Consider the following 20,580-nt stretch of genomic DNA (forward strand, 5'->3'; position numbering starts at 1 on the left):
CTAGCTACCTCTTCTTTCCACTCTGGGTTATGCTATACCTGCTGTTAACACAGACATACTTGAATCTTGTTTTCCATGACGGTGTGTGAAAAAATATGCCAAAGCACATGGATCACCTCTTTCTTTGGATGCATGATAAAAGAGAGCCTTGAATATAATTCTATTATTTAGGCTAACAAGTAGAAACAATGTAGAAACCTTGGGGTATGAGGAATTACCTAATAAAATGTATTTATGCCACTGTCACATTTAGAAAGAGCTCTCAACATCAAGATTCAATGTCACAAAGATTTAGTAAGTGTCTGCTCTGTGTCAAGGTGCTACAGGAGAAAAGTCCATATTACCACGAGCCATCTCATCAAAGCCAGTAAACTACTCATATAACCCAAACAAAACTGCCCAAAGGGCACTACATTCAGATCTAAGGCTGAATTCCTTTTTCCTTCTCTTTTCTTTTTTTTTCTCAGAAACAACAATGGAGCATTTCATTAAGATAGGAAGCTGGTAAGGAAGATAAAAAAGGACTCTGAAAAAAGGGGACATTTCTGGAGTTCCCATTGTGGCTCAATGGTAATGAACCGGACTAGTATCTATGAGGATGAAGGTTCAATCCCTGGCCTTGCTTAGTGGGTTAAGGATCCAGCATTGCCATGAGTTGCAGGGTAGGTCACAGATGTGGCTTGGATCTGGCACTGCTGTGGCTGTGGTGTAGGCCGGCAACTATAGCTCCAATTTGACTCCTAGCCTGGGAATGGCCATATGCTGTGGGTGCAGCCCTAAAAAGACCAAAAAAAAAAAAAAAAAAGGGGACATTTCCAAATAAGTACATTTGATCCCCAACTCTCCAGGCTTAAATTTAAATCTGGGTGAAGAATTATCCCCAATCAAAACATTGATAACAACTCAACAGAGTTTATTCGATTAAAACAAAATTAAACAAAAGCTGAACAACAAAGACAGAAAAAGCAAAAGATTCTGAGCTGAGAATCATTAATTCTCAGTCCTAAATCATGAATGATAAATAAAGAATATGTTAGCGCACACAGCCCAGTTGTTCACGAAGCAGCTATTTCACTGATTAACTATCAGTCTATTTCATTGATTCTAAGATGCACTTTTTTCTCCCCTCACACTTAAACAGTTCTGAAATTGAGTGTACTATAATTGGGATATTTTAGAATAAAAAATTTTTTATTTTTATTTTATTCTAAAATTAAAAAATCTTTTTTCTTTCTTTCTTTCTTTCTTTCTTTCTCTTTCTCTCTCGCTCTCTTCCTTTCCCATAGCTACAGCATGAGGAAATTTCCAGGCCCCCATTAAACCAGAGCCACAAAACTGAATCCTTAACCACTAAGCCACCAGGGAACTCCCAGAAGCTTTTATTTTTATGATATATCAGGGAAAGGGGCCTCTTACAACTGATGGTGCTTTAGGTTCTATACACCCCAACCTGGGGAGCTCAAGATCTTAGAGGCTCCATTTAAGGTAATTATTCCATGTAAACCTCCTACAATAAAACTTATAAAAGCTTTCTTTTCATTTTTACTAGCTTGGAGATCACCAAGATTGACATGGACAAAAACCACTCAGTGTTACTAGATACTTTCTAAATTACCTGTTGGCTCTAGTCTATCCAAAGTATTGAGATTTTACCAAAAAAGATACCTTCAGATTTGTGCCAAGAGAGATTTAGCCTGGGCTCAGACATTAAGGCAGGTCTACATCTCAAAAGGAGAAACAAGTGATGGCATTACCAAGATGCAAGATCAATAACTGGTAAAGGACCACAGTAGTCAAAGTTTGTCTCTTGGAGAATCTTAAGGCCGCTTCCATGGAAGTTTGGACTTACGTCAAGTCCTCTGATCTGCAGGGCCCTCTTTTTGTTACACATTTAGATACAAAACCCAGGTCCTCTAGGGGCTCAGGGATATTTTTCTAGAAATAAAGTGCTCCACCTTTTTATTTATTTATTTATATATTTTATTTTTTTAAAAAGATTTTTATGTTTTCTATTATAGTCGATTTACAATGTTCTGTCAATTTCTGCTGTACAGCAAAGTGACCCAGTCATACACACATATATATTTTTTCTCACATTATCCTCTATCATGTTCCATCACAAGTAACTATAATTCCCTGTGCTATACAGCAGGTTCTCTATTTATTTATTTTTAAATTATTTTTATTTTTATTTTTTATTTTATTTATTTATTTATTTTTGTCTTTTTGCTATTTCTTTGGGCCGCTCCCACGGCATATGGAGGTTCCCAGGCTAGGGGTTGAATCGGAGCTGTAGCCGCCAGCCTACACCAGAGCCACAGCAACGTGGGATCCGAGCCGCGTCTGCGACCTACACCACAGCTCACGGCAACGCCGGATCGTTAACCCACTGAGCAAGGGCAGGGACCGAACCCACAACCTCATGGTTCCTAGTCGGATTCGCTAACCACTGCGCCACGACGGGAACTCCTAAATTATTTTTAAAATGTTAATTTATTACTTTATTTTTGGCTGCCCCATGGCATGTGGAGTTCCCAGGCCAGGGATCAGATCTGAGCCGCAGTTGTGGCCTAAACTGCAACTGTGGCAATGCCAGATTCTTAGCCTACTGTGCCAGGCTGGGGAATCAAACCTGCATCCCAGAGCTCCAGCGATGGTGCCAATCCCATTGTGCCACAGCAGGAACTCCTCTCTACCATATAAAAAATATGTAAAACATATTTTAAAAACTCTGGGTTCAGATGAGAGAAATTTGGGCAAGTTCCGATCCTAATGAATACTGGAGAACCTCCAAGAAAAGACCATATATCACCGAAGAGCTATGCCCTTGCCACAGAAGGTGCATTCTTTGAGCAATGATAAAGACCCATCACAGCCCCTTTCCCTGCAAGGAAGTACAACGCTCACACCATCAGAAAGTTACTAACTGCTTTTTTACAAGTCCACAGTGAACAAAACATTACTACTCAATCTATTGATTGAACATTATTTTAATTGAGGCTTTTAATGAAGAACTTTTGAGACTGGTTTCCCCTGGTTTCGTGTGACTGCAGTGTTCTGGGAAACCAGCAGAGGGCACTTCAAGACTAGTCCTTTTTTTTTTTTTTTTTTCCAAAGCACATTTTTCTCAATCTTCCTGCCCTTTGGTAGCGATCCAGCAAGTTTAAAGGATGTGAATCTGGGTCTAACCATTTACTCTGTATTTTCTATTATAGCTTCATAATGTCCTTCAAGAACTAAGGCTAATGTCTTCAAGAACTATATCTTCAACTATGACATGCTTTCCAACAAACCTGGGGATGGTAGCTTATGTACACAGGCACTTGCTAAAAAAATTTGTTGCCAAATTAGCAATGAAAAAAAGGTTATCAAGGCATCATTAATAGTCTCAGCTTATGCCATGATTTATATTATATTCCAGTCCTTGTACAAGTTTAACCAAAGGTTATATACTTAGTAAAATACCTTTACTTTCTTCTTTTAAATTTTTAAAAATTGAGATATTATTTACATATAATTTTGTAACGGTTTCTTCACATTCTTATTAATCTTCAGGGATGATGGATTTTTGTTTTAAAATTGAACACATTTTTCAAAAATTAAAAAATAATTTTAAAATAAAAATTGAACATTTTCCCTAGCATCACAACTCACTCATGAATGAGAAATCTTTTGCTCTTTATTGTTATTAAGCACTAACATCTTCATGAACTTAACTAAATTCTTTTTTTTTTTTTGCTTTTCAGGGCCGCACTTGTGGCATATGGAGCTTCCCAGGCTGGGGGTCAAATTGGAGCTACAGCTGCCAGCCTATACACCACAGCCACAGCAATGCAGGATCCGAGATACATCTGCGACCTACATCACAGCTCATGGCAACACCGGATCCCCAACCCACTGAGCGAGGCCAGGGATGGAAACCACAACTTTATAGTTCCTAGTCGGATTCGTTTCCCCTGCGCCATGATGGGAACTCCAAATTCTAAAACTTTTGTATTTGGTTCATAGTGAGAGGAATATATTTCTATAAATAAATCTGGTTTGGTAATGAAAACATTTTAAGCATTTGAAAACCTGGAAGAGGGGGGAACCTTAGCACAAACTATGTTAAGGACTGTAAAACTCTAATTTTAAGCTCTTTGTAAAAAAGATCAGCTTGTAGCCCATGAATAACTATTGAATTGCATATGCTTTAAATCTCACATTGAGATAAATGCACACTCATTTATAAATTTACAAAGAGAGTTAATCATTTGAAAATCATTTGAATCCATAGTTGCCACAATGTTGCATTTAACAAACTGGAAAAGGAGGCAATGGTGTAGAAGTTGCAGTCAGTGGAGAATCTAAAAACGCAGGAGCCAAAAAAACTCATAAGTTTTCTTTCTATGGCGATGATACCCAAGATGCTTTTGATGTAATCTTTTGAATAAGAACACTGTGTAACAGCATAGGATAAATGCATTGTGGGTCTATGGGAATTGTTACAAAACATGATGGTTTTAATATATTTGAATTCTCCATGATTGCAGGAGAGTGTGGGTTTTTATGTCTATCTAAAGGGGGGAAAAAAAGCCTATTCTGGAGGCAAATGACTTTTCTGTAATATATGCTCTGTAAACTTTAAATATAAAATAATTTAAACATAAAAGAATAAAATAATTTTGAGTGAATTGTTCTGTTCTCAAGGAGCAAAGCATATAACCATATTTACTGATAAATTAGAACATTCAACTAAAAACATTGAGAAAGTCAGTAACTGTGATACATAGCAACTTCTTGGTAATCTGTAGATATCATTTTCTAAAGACATTTCGCCCCAGGTACTTTAGCAAATACAACAAGCTGGAAAAGGGGTAGGATAGGTTTCTGCTCAATTAACCTTGAGTCTGCTGCCTCAAATCTATTTTGTTTGGCTGTGCCCGTGGCATGCAGAAAGTTCCAAAGGCCAGGGATCAAACCCGCACCACGGAAGTGACAACACCGGATCTTTACCTGCTAGGCCATCAGGGAACTCCTGCTGCCTCAGTTCTAAAGCCAGATGTATAGTGTGAACACTGAGTTCACAAATGTATCTTGAGCCACCAGGACTTAAATAGTTCCATTATTAGCAGTACTACTTTGAGAAGGGACACACCATTAAATTGATTACTCATATTGGCATAGCATTTTATAATTTACATGTGCAATTCATATTCATGACCCACTTGTGCCTTTTTATCATATCAGGTACTAGGTGGGACCTTACAACAGAGCCCCTTGGTTTAGGAACTGGTACTCATGGGATGAGTCTTGAGCGTAAGTCTGCAGACCTTAAAGCTTGTATGTAATAGTCTCAAGAACAGTGCAATAATACACATAAGCTCCGGTTAATTCACTAGCATGTCTTTCTTTAGTAGTTTTGGTAGTAGTTATTTAGTATAAAAAGAACATTTGAGGAATTTCCGTTGTGGCTCAGTGGTTAATGAATCCGACTAGGAACCATGAGGTTGAGGGTTTGATCCCTGGTCTTGCTCAGTGGGTTAAGGATCCGGCATTGCCATGAGCTGTGGTGTAGGTTGCAGACGTGGCTCCGATCCCGCGTTGCTGTGGCTCTGGTGTAGGCCGGCAGCTACAGCTCTGACTAGACCTCTAGTCTGGGAACCTCCACATGCCGCAGGAGCAGCTATAGAAAAGCCATAAAGACAAAAAGAAAAAAAAAAAAAAAAAGAACCTTTGAGGAAGTCAGGACCACATCAAGGAAATCTGGAAATGAATTAAGAGGATTGCTATGTGAGAGTATCAGAGTTGGGTCAAGGGGCATTGGTGGACAGTGTTTAATCCAATAAATATTTCCTGATGGCTATCTGATGTTACACATCACACCAGGTGTTATAGGTAGCATGAAGACATGGGCATCTTATGACAGGGGGCACAAAAGAAAGGGAAGAAGCAGAAGGGACAAACCATATCTATTTCATTGATTTTCATGTTGGTAGCCTGGATGTGATTTTGTGGATTTCAGGAATTATGTGGTACCTATAAGACTAGGGGAAATAATTCCCAAAGAATTTAATTTGCAACCAAGTAAATTCTAGAGGACTGTGAATTAATGTCACTTGTCTAGATAAAGGAATACATGATGATAATGCATGATTTTTCAATGCAGCGTAATAAAGATATTTTGTAATATTAATTTGTATCTTCCAAGTATCAAATATCTCAAAAGACATGAGACTTTTTTTCTTTTATTAATACTGTCTCCTTATTGCATGGATGTAATATCATTTCCTCTTCTATTAAAGAAACCAAATGTCAAAGTAAATTAAGATATTAAAGTTACATAACTGGCCATAAATAACTGGCGCTGAAATATTTTCCTTTCCTAATGCCCATGCTGCTACACTCATCACCAGCTGAAATCACACATTTTTGGTTGCACAGGTAGCAATTTTTGCTTTAAGAGTCTGAGAATGATATCCTATATAAAATAAGTAAGGTCTTAAAATTTTATATCCTTCTACCCTGATTCTATATTTACATTCTTCCTTTGGACAAATAAAGCAATAAGTAAATTCACAGGAAGTAATCTAGGTATCAAAAGCTAAGAATAGCAGATACTGAAGTTCCTGCTGTGGTGAAGTGGGTTAAGAATCTGACTACAGTGGCTTGGGTTGCTGCAAAGGTAAGGGTTTGATCCCTGGTCTGGCACAGTGGGTTAAAAGATCCAGTGTTGCAGCAGCTGTGGCTTGGATTCAATCCCTGGCCCAGGAACTTCCTTATGCTGAAGGTGTAGCCATAAAAGAAAAAAAAAAAGAAAAAAAAAAGAATAGCAGATATTTTAACCCCTGTGGGGGATTACTTGTCAACTGATTAAATAAATATTTCTGCTCCCCATTGAATTTATGTGCAAATAAAACTAACACAAACAAAACCAAAACAAGAAGGAAGATCCTGTTTAAGAGGGTCTTATGTTTAGGTGGCTTTCAGAAGTGAGAGTAAACCAGCCCTGGAAGTCCAGGAAAGCCTCATTAGGAGGGCGAGAGTTAGAAGCAGCACTTGCAGTAGAGACCCCGGAATGAGGGAAAACATCATAAAATACAGGGATGCTTTCAAAATGACTTTCAGCAATCTCCATTAATGCAAGCATGATTTCTTCCATGCAGAAAGGAAGCATCAACAACCAACTCTCTTGGAGTTTCTGTTGTGCCTCAGCAGATTAAGAACCTGACTGGTATCCATGAGGATGCAGGTTCGATCTCTGGCCTCTCTCAGTGGGTTAAAGAATCTGGCATTGCCACAAGCAGCGGTGTAGGTTGCAGAAGAGGCTTGGATCCAGTGTTGATGTGGGTATGGCATAAGCCAGCAGCTGTAGCTCGGATTCGACCCCTAGCCTGGGAACTTCCATATGCTGCAACTGCAGCCTTAAAAAACCAACAACTACCATCTTTCTTAAATAATTCTGACAGAGAGCTAGATGCCTGGCTTTCTAGACAAGACAGGTGGGTCTGCAAAGACACAGGCTCCATGGCATAAGCATAGCAGAAATGCCAAGTAACCTAAATTATAATAATCAGACTGCATGTCTTTACCCAGGTGATTAAAAATATCTTAAACGCTGAGCAGAAATTATTTCCCCATTGTGCTCATGAAAATGAGAAAGCTTGAGAGACTGTTTTCAAAGCACTAACACTACTACATGGATCCGCATGGGGACATGAGGGCAAGGAATTCAGGGGAAAAAACAAATATCAAAAAAGGTAAAACAGGAGTTCCATGGTGGCACAGCAGAAACGAATCCAACTAGGAACCATGAGGTTTTGGGTTTGATCCCCAGTGGGTTAAGGATCCGGTGTTGCCGTGAGCTGTGGTGTAGGTTGCAGACGTGGCTTGGATCTGGCGTTGCTGTAAGCTGTGGCATAGGCCGGGAGCTGTAGCTCTAATTGTACCCCTAGCCTGGGAACCTCCATATACCGTGCGTGTGGCCCTAAAAGGACAAAAAAAAAAAAAAAAAAAAAAAAAGGTAAAACGAAAAACCTCACAACAGTTATTTATCAGACTGTTTCCCTGTTTCTTGTATAAATAGATCTTAGTGTTCACTTTCAGACCTGATTAGGATGGAGTAACACACTTCATTTGGAAATAATTTGTTTCTTTTCATCGTCCTTCAAGTGAATTTAATTGATTAATGGTGTTTATACAAAGTTCTATTGACAGTAGGGGGCCTGGCTCAGGTCTGGGTAGGGGTAGAAGGGGAAGACAAAGACAATGGCCCTTCCCCCAGGCGTGCAGAGGCAGCCCTGGTGCAGCCTAGGGCTGTGTTCTGAGGTTTGCACAGTGGCAGGCAATGCAGGTACCTCTGGTTCACCCACAGAGACAATGTACACATCTGTCTATTAACACATGGTAGGTAGTTACATTTAGCGGAAATGTATCGACACATCTGTTTATCCTGTGTCTAAGTAAATCTCTTGGCAATTAGCATCTAAACTAGCTGAGAGGTAGGTGGACCAAAGGATTTCAAGGCAAAACCTGAACAGCTTCACACATATTGGGTGGTTTGAAAACAAGCCCATCACCGGGCATTAATTTTTAAGTAGAAATGCATCTTACAATTTGTAACTGTTGCACCATTTCTTCTCGGTAGGCCAGTTCCCTTTTCATCTGATCCTGGAAATTATCTGGTAGGAGCAAGAAACAGAGAAAGAAATTAATTAAAGTACAAAATCTACTTTTGGAGTGTTTGGTAAAAATATTACTGACAGTCCCATAGAAACCCCCTCCCTCTTTTTGTATTTTTTTTGGGGGGGGGTTGGCCATGCCCATAGCACATGGAAGTTCCTGGGCTAGGGATCAAATCCAAGCCACAGCAGTGACAACACCAAGTCCTTAACTACTAGGCCACCAGGGAACTACTGGAATTTTTTTACAGTATATAATACGGTTGTTTAAAGAGATGTTTTCGTCAAGACTATAAATTAATCAGAAAAGAGACAGTAAATTGTGAGAGGCTAAAGTTAGGAATATTGGAGGCAATTATGTTTGCCAGTCTTTGTACACTTGAGCAAGTCATGGTACCAAGAGTTTGCACTGTCTAGTGCTAGTGAGGGGTGAAATTCAGATAGAGCTGATCATAGGAACCACGGACCCTTGCACACGTAGTACTTTCTGGGTTATAAGATGTAGGTCTGTTATATATGCTACCTAGCTTCACTGCAGCTCATCTCATGCCTAAGAGAGTGACAGACACATTCTGGCAGGACTCTCCCAACCTGCAAACTCTCTCACCCAATATCAGCTTTATTTTATGGTCCTCCTCCAGCCTGTATAGTTCTATAGACCTTGCCACAATTAGAGAAGGATGGAACTTTAAGAGATATTACTTTGCAAAACATCTTTGCCATTTCACATATTGATCGTTTTTATTGTAGTTCCGGAAGGGAACGGCATCCTAATGTGTACTTTGTTGTTGCACCTTCTCCATAGGATCTTTTGTTAAGTATGGACTTGTTGGAGCTCTCTTGTGGTGCAGTGGGTTGAGGATATTAAGGATCTGGTATTGTCACTGCAGTGGCACAGGTTTTGATCTCAGGCCCAGGAATTTTCACATGCTGTGAGCACAGCCAAAAAAAAAAAGGAAAAAAAAAAAAAAAGAAAAGAAAAAAAAAAAGAAAGTGTGGACTGTGGACTTGGAACTTTGGCTTTTTCCGCCTTTTTTTTCTTTTTTTCTTTCTTTTTTTTTTTTTTTAGGGCGGCACCTGCAGCATATGGAAGTTTCCAGGTTAGGGGCTGAACTGGAGCTGCAGCTGCTGACCTGCACCACAGCTGCAGCACTGCTAGATCCAAGCTGCGTCTGCAACCTATGCTGCAGTTTGCAGCAGCACAGGATCCTTAACCATTGAGCGAAGACAGGGATTGAACCTGCATCCTTAGAGACATTATGTCGCATTCTTAACCCAATGAGCCTCAACAGGAACTCCTATTATATATATATACATATATATATTTAAAAGACCCACCTCCTACTCTCATCTCTCACTTTGATGTGAAAGTGACTATAACAGAGGTAAGTATGTAGTACTATGCAAGGGTTAAGAAGGAGGAAACACCTAAGCAAAGATGTGACTGGCATTCTTCACTAAGATGCAGAAGCAGGAATGGGGAACAGCAAGTAATTCAGCTGTTTGCAGTAAAGGGGGTAGAGGAAACCCCTTGCACCCCATCACCCAACAAACTACTCTCCAATTTTCACTTATGCACTATATTCCTAGCTACTGAGTGTTCATCACTGTTGTGGTCTTGTCCTTATAGCAAATATTTCCCTTTTCTTTAGAGTCTAGCACAAATGTTATCTCTTCTGGAATGTTCTCTCTGATTCTCCTGTTCGCTCCTGCCGGAATTAGCCACACTTATCTTGTGCTCCTCCAACACTCTACATATACCTCTGTTAATGCATCCATAATCTGTACTATGATTAATTTCTACACATCTGTCTTAGCTAAACAGTGAGTTCTTAGAGGGCAGGAAGATAAGTTGCAGACACTTAAAATTTCCAAAGCCCATCATGGTGCTTGGCACACAGAAGGGGCTAAAGAATGAAGAATTAAAAGAGCACTGAGGTATCCACCAGAAGGTCTGGATTTTGCCATGAACAGTGATTACCCTACCCTTGGGACTCAGACCTTTATCTGAACACACAAGGGTGTGGAAACAATGTGCTCTATGAGGTCCTCTCTTGCTTTAGTGCTTTAAGATTTGATGACAAAGTAAACTGATTTAGTTGGGCTTCATACACCTATCTCTGTCTCTCCTGGGCTGTAAAATGGGGAATGGGTAATTTTGACCTACACTGATTACAATTTGGAGTCAGGTACCATATGACTCGCTGGCATCCACCTGCCAGCTCAGGATGCTGTGGAAGTGGGTCAAAGCCCATGGTATGGGTGCAAGGCAATGGGAACCAGTGCTCCACGAACTACCGTGGTGCCAGTGCCATTGGCCCCATACCTGGGCCAGGATACCCCCAGGAGATCCATGTGCTTTCTAGACACCAGAACACATCCCAAGCGGTTCTCCATCTGCAAGGAGAGACCTGCCCTCTGAGTCTTGCTGGGTTCTTCTGTGAATATGATCAAGGTGGCAGTAAGATGGATGGGGAATGAAGGGCTGCCTGAAGCTGGCTGTGGCACTTCTCTGGGCTCCCAGGAGAGTCTGATTTTGGAGGAAGAGACAGCTAAGGGTAATTCAGAGTGGAATGATGATAACTAGTCCTTACTTAATTCATGGCCTACGACGGCATACAATATAATTCATTAAGTGAAAATTAAGTCATTAAAGTATTAGAAAAATGGTGAATAATATTATAAAATTATAGAGTGGGGAAGGCCATCAAAGACAAAAAAACCAAACAGAGAAGATTGATAGATCTGATTAGATGAAAATGTAAAGCTTTGGCATGACAATAAACTATAAACACATTAAATTATCCAAACACAAAACACCACAGTCAACATTTAAAAATGGATACAAACAAAAGAACATTTGCAACATGACAAAGAATTAATATTTTAGTATATAGAGAGTTCACATAAACCATAAGGAAATGAACACATCAAAAGAAATCTGAGAAGAGAATGGAGTTCTCTAGTGGCTTAGTAGTGTAAGGAGCTGGTATTGTTGCTGCTGTGGCACAGAGTTTGATCCCTAACTTGGGAACTTCAGGATACCATGTGTGTGGCCAAAAAAAAAAAAAAAAAAAAAAAAAAAAAAAAAAAAAGAAGGAAAAAAGAAAGAAAGAAAATAAAAATATGGGAAGAGAATACAATGGGCACTCATTAGACATTCAAATGGACGACAGACATGCAAAGGGTTCAATATCCTTAGTGATGAGAGAAAAGGAAATAATATGAGGAGTCAATTTTTCCATTTAAGTTAGCAAAGATCTAAAGTAAAGATGGGAGTTCTCGTCGTGGCACATCGGAAACAAATCCGACTAGGAACCATGAGGTTGTGGATTCGATCCCTGGACTCACTCAGTGGGTTAAGGATCCGGCATTGCCATGAGCTCTGATTTAGGTCTCAGACATGGCTCAGATCCTGCGTTGCTGTGGCTGTGGCGAAGGCTGGCAGCTATAGCTCTGATTAGACCCCTAGCCTGGGAATCTCCATATGCCGCAAGTGCGCCCTAAAAAACAAAAACAAAAATAATGTAAAGATGATTTGTGATATCCCAAGGATGGGAGTATAAATTAGTATAATCTTTCTGGAAAGCCACATAAAATTATGCGTCAAGAACATTGAAAAGTTTATACTCTTTTAACATTTTAATTCTTTTAGGAGTTTATCCTCAGGAAATGATGGTGCATTTGTGCAAAGATTTAGTAACAATGATGTCTAAAACTTGGATAAACTTTATTTTTTCCTTTTTCAGCATGGGTGCCATATGGAAGTTGCTGGGTGAGGGATCAAATCTGAGCTGGAGCTGTGACCTACTCCACAGCTGCAGCAATGCCAGATTCTTAACCTGATGACCAGGCTGGGGATCGAACTGGTGCTGCCACAGAGACAAGCCAGATGATTAACCCATTGTGCCACAGCGGGAACTCCTGGATAAACTTTAATGTCCAATATAAGAATACATTTATAGACAGCTGTGCAGTCTTGAAAAGAAGCTCATGTTAAGTGAAAAAAAGAGTAAAAAATGGTGTGCATAATATTTCATTTTGTTTAAAACATGATTTAATATGTATTAAAAAAAAAAAAGGCTGAGGAGTACCTGTTGTGGCACAGTGGATTTAACTAATAATCATGAGAATGCAGGTTCAATCCCTGGCCTCACTCAGTGGATTGAAGATCCAGCATTGCCTTGAACCATGGTATAGTTCGCAGAGCAGCTGATCTGGTGTTACCGTGGCTATTGCTATGGTGGGCAGCTGTAGCTCTGATTCAACCCCTAGCCTGGGACTCAAGCATGTGTATAATTTTTGTGATAAAAAGACTTAACTGGCAAAAAAAAAAAAAAAAAACCAGCAAAACTAAACTAAAATTTTTGCTGTGTTCTAAGGATGATGAAGGCACAATTTAACTAGAGATGAAAAAAATTATTAAGCAGATTTCTCTAATGAGGATCACTTCAAACCCGAGTATCTTTGGCAAATGACAGCGAAAATGGAGGTAACAGAGAAAAGCATTGAAGCGCAGTCTGCCAACCAACACAGCGGCAACAGCTGTGCTTTGCAAAAACGTGGACAGTTTGAAAAGCCAAAGAATTTTTCAAATAGCAACACAAAGTATCCAGCCTACATTCCTGGCACCAGAAATAAGAAGAGAACTCATATGGTACATCTAGTTTCCCCAGCAGATCCTACTCATCAAACTACAGGGTTTGGGGCTTATTTCATTTACATTGTCTTCATTTTGTTATCACTGCTTTTATCTAATCTGTATCTATCTATCTTCTATCTATCTGTCTGTCTTTCTATTATTTTTAATTATTATTATTGTTTTTGGCTGTGCCTATGGCATGCAGAGAAGTTCCCTGGCTAGGGATCAAACCTGCAACATAGCCGTGACCTGAACCACGGCAGTGACAATGCCAGATCCTTAACCCATGGAGCCAACGGGGAACTCCTGTTATCACTACCTTTAAACAATGATAGGGACTTTTTTTTTTTTGTCTTTTTAGGGTTACACCCAAGGCATATGGTGGTTCCCAGGCTAGGGGTCAAATTGGAGCTGTAGCCACTGGCCTATGCCACAGCCACAGCAATGTCAGATCAAGCTGCTTCTGTGACCTACACCACAGCTCAGGGCAAAGCTGGATCCTTAACCCACTGAGTGAGGCCAGGGATTGAACCTGTGTCCTCATGGATACTAGTCAGATTCGTTTCTGCTGAGCCACAAAGAGAACTCATTATAGGGACTTTTGATCTGTACCATGTTTTAGAATTCCCCCATCCCTTCTTCTCCAGAGGACATTACAAAAAGAGAGAAGAAGGAAGGTTGGAAGCCACTGAGCACAGGATGAATCTAGTAACAGCTACAGGTGAAAGATGGGACAACCATATTTGGGGGATGGAATGTAGTTTGGTTTTAGTAAGAGGTAATCTTAAGAGTAACTGTGAGTTCTCGCGGTATTGCAGTGGGTTAAGAATCTGACTGCATTACAAGGAGATCCTGCTGAATAGCATTGAGAACTTTGTCTAGATACTCATGTTGCAACAGAAGAAAGGGTGGGGGAAAAATGTAATTGTAATGTATACATGTAAGGATAACCTGACCCCCTTGCTGTACAGTGGGAAAATTAAAAAAATTATTAAAAAAATAAATAAATAAAAATAAAAGCAAGTTTATTAAAAGGAAAAAAAAAAAAGAATCTGACTGCAGGAGTTTCTGTTGTGGCTCAGCAGGTTAAGAATCTGACTAGTATCCACGAGGATGCAGGTTTGATCCCTGACCTCACTCAGTGGGTTAAGGATCTGGTGTTGCTGCTGCTGTGGTGTAGGTTGAAGATATGGCTCAGATTCAGTCCCAGTCCTGGGAACTTCCATATGCTACAGGTGCAGCCATAAAAAGAAAAAGAAAAACAAACAACAACAAAAAACAAGTTTCACTGTCCAATCTACCCTCTCTGTGGACCAATAAAGTCCTAGAAGTTCTCGTTTCTAATACCAGCTGGTTTATGAAAACGCTCCTGCAGTATGTAGATATTACACTTAAAATGGTAATAGTAGCAACAACCCACGTTACTATGGATCAGTCACTATGCTAAACACTTTTTTTTTTGTGTCTTTTGTCTAGGGCCGCACCCGTGGCATATGGAGGTTCCCAAGCTAGGGGTCTAATCGGAGCTGTTGCCACCGGCCTACACCAGAGCCACAGCAATGCCAGATCCAACCCACATCTGCAACCTACACCACAGCTCATGGCAACACTGGATCCTTAACCCACTAAGCGAGGCCAGGGATCAAACACGCAAGCTCGTGGTTTCCAGTTGGATTCGCTTCCCCCTGCGCCACGACAGGAACTCCTAAACACATTATGCATTTAACCCTCTCTGCACAGCCATGAAGTAGGTAGTAGTATCATTTTACAATTAAAAAGGACATTAGGTAACTTGCTTAAGGTTACTCAGTGGGGAAGTCAGTGTAACTAATGGCTACTAATGGCCGAGTTCTCTGCCTCTGGCAGCCCAAACAGTACATGCCTACTTGCTCTGCTGCTGAGGCTCCCTTTCCTCCTCCCTGGATATCCCAGGCAGTGTCTTGCAGCTGTGGAAGCCTCTGTCCTGGCTTGTTCTTCCTACTCCCAGCCTCTGTTCCCAAAATTTTGGAGACTTGTGTTCTCCCCCTTGTCCTCCTCCCCTTTCATCCTCCTCATCCTTCTCCACTCTCCCTCTGCCTTCTCCTCCCCCTCCTCCTTCCTCTAATCTTTATCCAATTCATTCCTGGGATCCTCATTAACCCCCAGAACCATACTAAGAAGCCAAGAGAAACTCCGAAATTTGGACTCATTTGAGAAATGCTTTCCTAGAACTCAGTGCTAATCATCTCCTCTTCCTCCTCCTGCTTCGTCATCACCATCACTGCTGATGCTACCGAGCACTTGTCCTGTAATAGGGATGTGCTCAGACCTGTGCATGGATGCCCTCATTTAGTTCTCCCACCTTCCTACGGGGCAGGAATTCTCTGGCCCATTTTATAAGTTTCCAAGGTCCTACAAGCAGGAAGTAGCAGAGCCACATGGTATCTCAGGTCTGGCAGATTTTTTTTTCTTTTTATGGCCACTCATGCAGCATATGGAAGTTTCCTAGGCTAGGAGTTGAATTGGAGTTGCACCTGCTGGACTATACAACAGCCACATTTGCAATTTATGCTGCAGCAACACTGGATCCTTAACCCACTGAGTGAGGCCAGGGATCGAACCCCTAACCTCATGGACACTACATTGGGTTCTTAACCCATTGAGCCATGACAGGAACTCCAAGGTCTGGTGGATTTTGAGCCTGGATTCTTGTCACAGGTGACAGCCTAGCATAAGTTCCAGGGTTCTAAGTGAACGGGATTTGAAGGGCTGTGACTATAAAAAGCCCCAGTTAGGATTCCTTTCTGCTGCCTGCTGATGTGGCTTTACAAAGTTCCATTCTCCCCGTTTCATCTGAGTGAATCGAAATGTGTCTACTGGCTGGATGGCCTCTCACTTTTAGTTAACAAGCACATAATGTGCATTTGCTATTTTCACTGGTGTGAAATGAACTGCCTCTTTGTGGTGTGTCTAAACCATGCATTATTCAAACTTGGGTGCCCACACCACTTCCTTGGTCAGCAGAGTACACTGCAGGTAAAAAAGAGGAAAACTTTTCTGTTGTTGCTTAACTGAAGTGTTTCATATACATTGCTATCACAAGAGGACTCATTTTAATTATCAGCAAAAGGATGAGTGATGGGTTGGAATGGAAACTGGCTAGTTGTACCATGGTATTCTGACTTTTTTTAAATTTTTGCTTTTTAGGGCCGCACCTGAGGCATATGGAGGTTCCCTGGCTAGGGGTTGAATTGGAGCTACACCCGCCAGTCTACACCACAGCCACAGCAATGCCAGATCTACACCATAGTGACCTACACCATAGCTCATGGCAATGCTGGATCCTTAACCCATTGAGTGAGGCCATGGATGGAACCCACAACCTCATGCTTCCTAGTTGAATTTGTTTCTGCTGTGCCATGACAGGAACTCCTATTCTAACTTTTTAAAAAACAGAAACACGCACATGGTCATTAGTAAGAAAATGTTTAAATTATTCTAAAGTGCTTAAATCCTTAAAACAATGGATCAACTTTTATTCATGGGATAAATGACAGTCACACTGGCTTCACGGGGAGTTAGGTGGACACTTCAGGGACTCAGTGGGACTTGGACCCACCCAGCTGGATCAGCAAACTCAACAAATAGATAAACATCAACTTAGAGGGACACAAAGCATGCAGTGTCTGCTCACTGCTGCAATGAATGGTACAGTCTCTCTCAAGATGTAGTTTTATTTTTAAAAAAGTTTTAATTTTTATTTTTTTGGCCATGCCCATAGCACACCCAAGTTTCCAGGCCAGGAATTGAACTCCAAGCTACAGCAGTGACAATGCTGGATCCTTAACCTGCTGGGCTACCAGGGGACTCCAAGATGCAGCTGTAGAAATTAGAGAATCCTTGATCCTTTGGAAAGGCCTGTTTTTCAAGGTTTCAAAGATATTTTTTTTCTTTTTTCTTTTTTCTTTTTCTTGTCTTTTTAGGGCCTCACTCGAGGCATATGAACATTCCCAGGCTAGGGGTCCAATCGGAGCTGCAGCTGCTGGCCTATGCCACAGCTAGTGCAACATGGGATCTGAGCTGAGTCTGCGACTTATACCACAGCTCATGGCAATTGAGTGAGGCCAGGAATCAAATCTGCATCCTCATGGATACTAGTCAGGTTCGTTACCCCTAAGCCACAACAGGAACCCCTCAAAGACATTTTTTAATATGTTTCTCTTTTTCTTGAAGCTTCAAATGTCGTGATGATCCTAATACACTATCAAGAGCTACTGGCCATTTTCCCTCTGATCTTATTCTAAGCCTCAGCAGACATTCTCCAAATTCAAAATACTGAAGGTCTACTAGCTGCAAACCTTCCTTGCAGGTACTAACATCACAAACTTGGCTGACTCTATTGCTCCTTGTGGCCAGCACTCTCTTCCATCTTGAACCCTCTTCATTTTTTTTTTCACCCCTGCTAAGTGTTCTGGTGAAACGTGGTCTGACATGTTACCAGGAAGCCAGTACTATTAAAAAATGCTACCTGAGAGGGCATGTCTTTCAGTTGTGCTGACGATTTACCTCTGTGAAGACCTGGCAAGTGCAGACTTTCATGCTCTCACTATTAAAACTGTCGCAATTACTGAAAAATCTTTTTCTGGACATTTATCTATGGCTCTTGCACAAAAATTACCAACACGAGTTTTGTGATGCCTGGATTGATAAACAAAGGGTTCTGACACTCTAATGTGTCCCAGAAAAAAATAATATTAAATATATATAATTTAAAATATAAGTTTACATCCTATTTGCCTTCCCATTTTCCTTTCTCTGGAAAAAGGAATACAATTAAACAAAACTCCAAAAAACTTGAAAAACACTTACTGTGACATGTTTGTCCAAATGTGATGTGGAACATGACTGGTGAATTTTATTTTATTTTATTTTATTTATTTATTTATTTATTTATTTATTTATTTATTTTTTCTGGTGAATTTTAGAAACTTGGACACCTATCATATGTTTTTCTGAAGTTCTGGGAGTCTGGGAGTAGAACCAATAGCTTTTATGCTACAACTTTTCTTGCCACTAAATTTGGAATGGAGTTTTAATACCAAATATGAATGGAGAATCCCACATTACTAAAATTATACCAATTTTAATATAATAAAATATGCGTACATCGAATTTTTAAGTTTTTTCCTTTTTAGGGCTGCACCTGTAGCATATGGAAGTTTCCAGTATAGAGGTCAAATTGGAGCTGCAGCTGCCAGCCTACACCATAGCCACAGCAACTCGGGATCCTTAACCCACTGAGTGAGGCCAGGGATCAAACCTGAGTCCTTATGGGTACTAGCTGGATTCGTTTCTGCTGCAGCACAACAGGAACTCCCTGAATTGTTAGTTTTCAAATCATATCAAGCACCAGGCAGCTCTTTAGCACTATCTGAGACAGGAATTAATTAGTCTTTTGTTTTTCCTACCTTTGAGACAAAATTACTTGAGTATTTCTTTTGTTTTAAAAAATAAATCTATTTAAATAGATCTACGTTTTAATGGTATATTTGCATACATGTTTTAAATGTCCACAATACATATGCACAGATACACATAAACCAATACAATAAATACTGGAAGGTTCTTGAAAGAAATTTTATCTGTGAGCTGATTCAAGGCACAAACAACAGGCTAAAATTTCCACATACTTAGACTACGGGAAAACCCCGTGGTCCTTTATACAATCACTTAATAATATTTAGAGGCATATCTTTAAGCCTAATAATAGAAATGTCATCAGATATAATGCAATGAAATAAAAGTGATTTCTTACTGAACACTGGGAAGGATGTATTTCCTTTTAACACTTGGAATTCTTGTTCTAGTCGTCTCCGTAAATCTATTTGTTCAAATAAAACCTTCTGAAGTTCTTCTAATAAAGAAAAAAGAAGAGTCATTTTACTAATCTTTACAAATAACTCTCCAGAGAACTGTTATATATGGCAATTTATTATTATAAGACAAAATATTTTACCAGTTTAAAAAGTGTTGCATAGACATAGGATAGATTTTGTGCAGAAATCCATGAATATAAATCAATGTAATATATTATTTTAAAGTATTATATTACAGTGTCATGTATTGATTGATATGTATGCATTAATCTCAATTATATCCACCCAATGGTCCATATATTATTCATATGTTGCTTGTCAAGCTTAAAATATGGCATAGAACAAAAATATCCTCCTATTATCTCTTTAGTTTTTTTAAGCCAAGAGAAGTTCTACAGAATTAAAACTTTTCTTTACCTTTCCCCATATTTTCCACGTCCTTTTTGAGTGAATGCGGTGAATTCATCTCTTGTGTGTGTTCACCTTGAAAAAAAAGGAGAAAAAATATTAGTTTTATGCAGGCTATTGTTGGCAAATTTTTGTTTTCACTTTCTATTAAAATCTACAAAAGAGCATATTGACTATAATTTCAAAGTAGAAGTCCTTGGAGCCACATGTTGTCCTCATTTACCCATGTATAATTCCCCTGACCCTTGGAGAAGAGTGACAAGAAAATGAGGGTGGAGTCTACCTGTACAGCAACAGCAGATCCATGAAAGCAGATTCCTGAGGTCAGCCCCCTCCTGGGCCCCACCACTCCCCATCCTTTACAAGGAAGTTAGCTGCTAGAATGGCTAAAGAGCAGATTGAACAGTTGACAATTCTGGTGATCAGAGTCCTTCTTTAAGAAGTGAAGGCCAACAAGACCGGAAGTGGAAGCCTCCAGCCTTCCTCGGCCACCAAAATCGGGGCTGTGAAAGAGAAGTGAGAGGAGGCTTAATTGTCCCTGGGAGAGAATTTATGACCCTGGAGTGGTTTCCTAAGAATTGACAATTTGTTTAAAAAGAAATCAACCTAAAAGAGAGATGTGAAATAAATTAATATTTAAAGGCTTGTTGATAATAGTTTCTTAACTACTTGTCTTCAACCAATACAAACTATATTGTGGAGAAAGGTTAGATTGTTCTTCTTACCTACTTTGTTTAGGTGCTAACTAGAATGACAGTAAGCTATGGGAAAAAAGTGTATGTCTTCAGTCATAAAGTGAGTCTATATAATCCAGAAAACACAAACAAAGCAAAGAAAAGAAATCATTACCAGGATTTTTAAAAAAATTTCAACTTATCTGCTATTATCTACATAATTTAATTAAGCTTTCCATTTTCCTCTAGAGAGATGTGGCAGTCCAGGCAAAGGTGCTCTGAGAAGGTTCCCTTCTCCTCTGCCCCCCAGGTTAGCTCCTTTGTGTCTTTGGTGCTATTTG

General features: G+C 39.9%; 1 protein-coding gene across 1 annotated transcript in view; it reads right to left on the minus strand.

Annotated features, from left to right (window-relative positions):
• SKOR2 (SKI family transcriptional corepressor 2) overlaps positions 1–20,580 on the minus strand; it is a 46,999-nt gene that overhangs the window by 9,829 nt on the left and 16,590 nt on the right. The window contains exons 4-6 of the mRNA XM_021092785.1: positions 19,575–19,640; positions 19,097–19,195; positions 8,593–8,660 (exon numbers count right to left, since the gene is read on the minus strand). Of these exons, the coding sequence (XP_020948444.1) occupies positions 8,593–8,660; positions 19,097–19,195; positions 19,575–19,640 (233 nt within the window). The remainder of the gene's footprint in view (positions 1–8,592; positions 8,661–19,096; positions 19,196–19,574; positions 19,641–20,580) is intronic.

Source organism: Sus scrofa, chromosome 1 (genome assembly GCF_000003025.6).
Source record: "Sus scrofa isolate TJ Tabasco breed Duroc chromosome 1, Sscrofa11.1, whole genome shotgun sequence".
NCBI lineage: Eukaryota > Metazoa > Chordata > Mammalia > Artiodactyla > Suidae > Sus > Sus scrofa.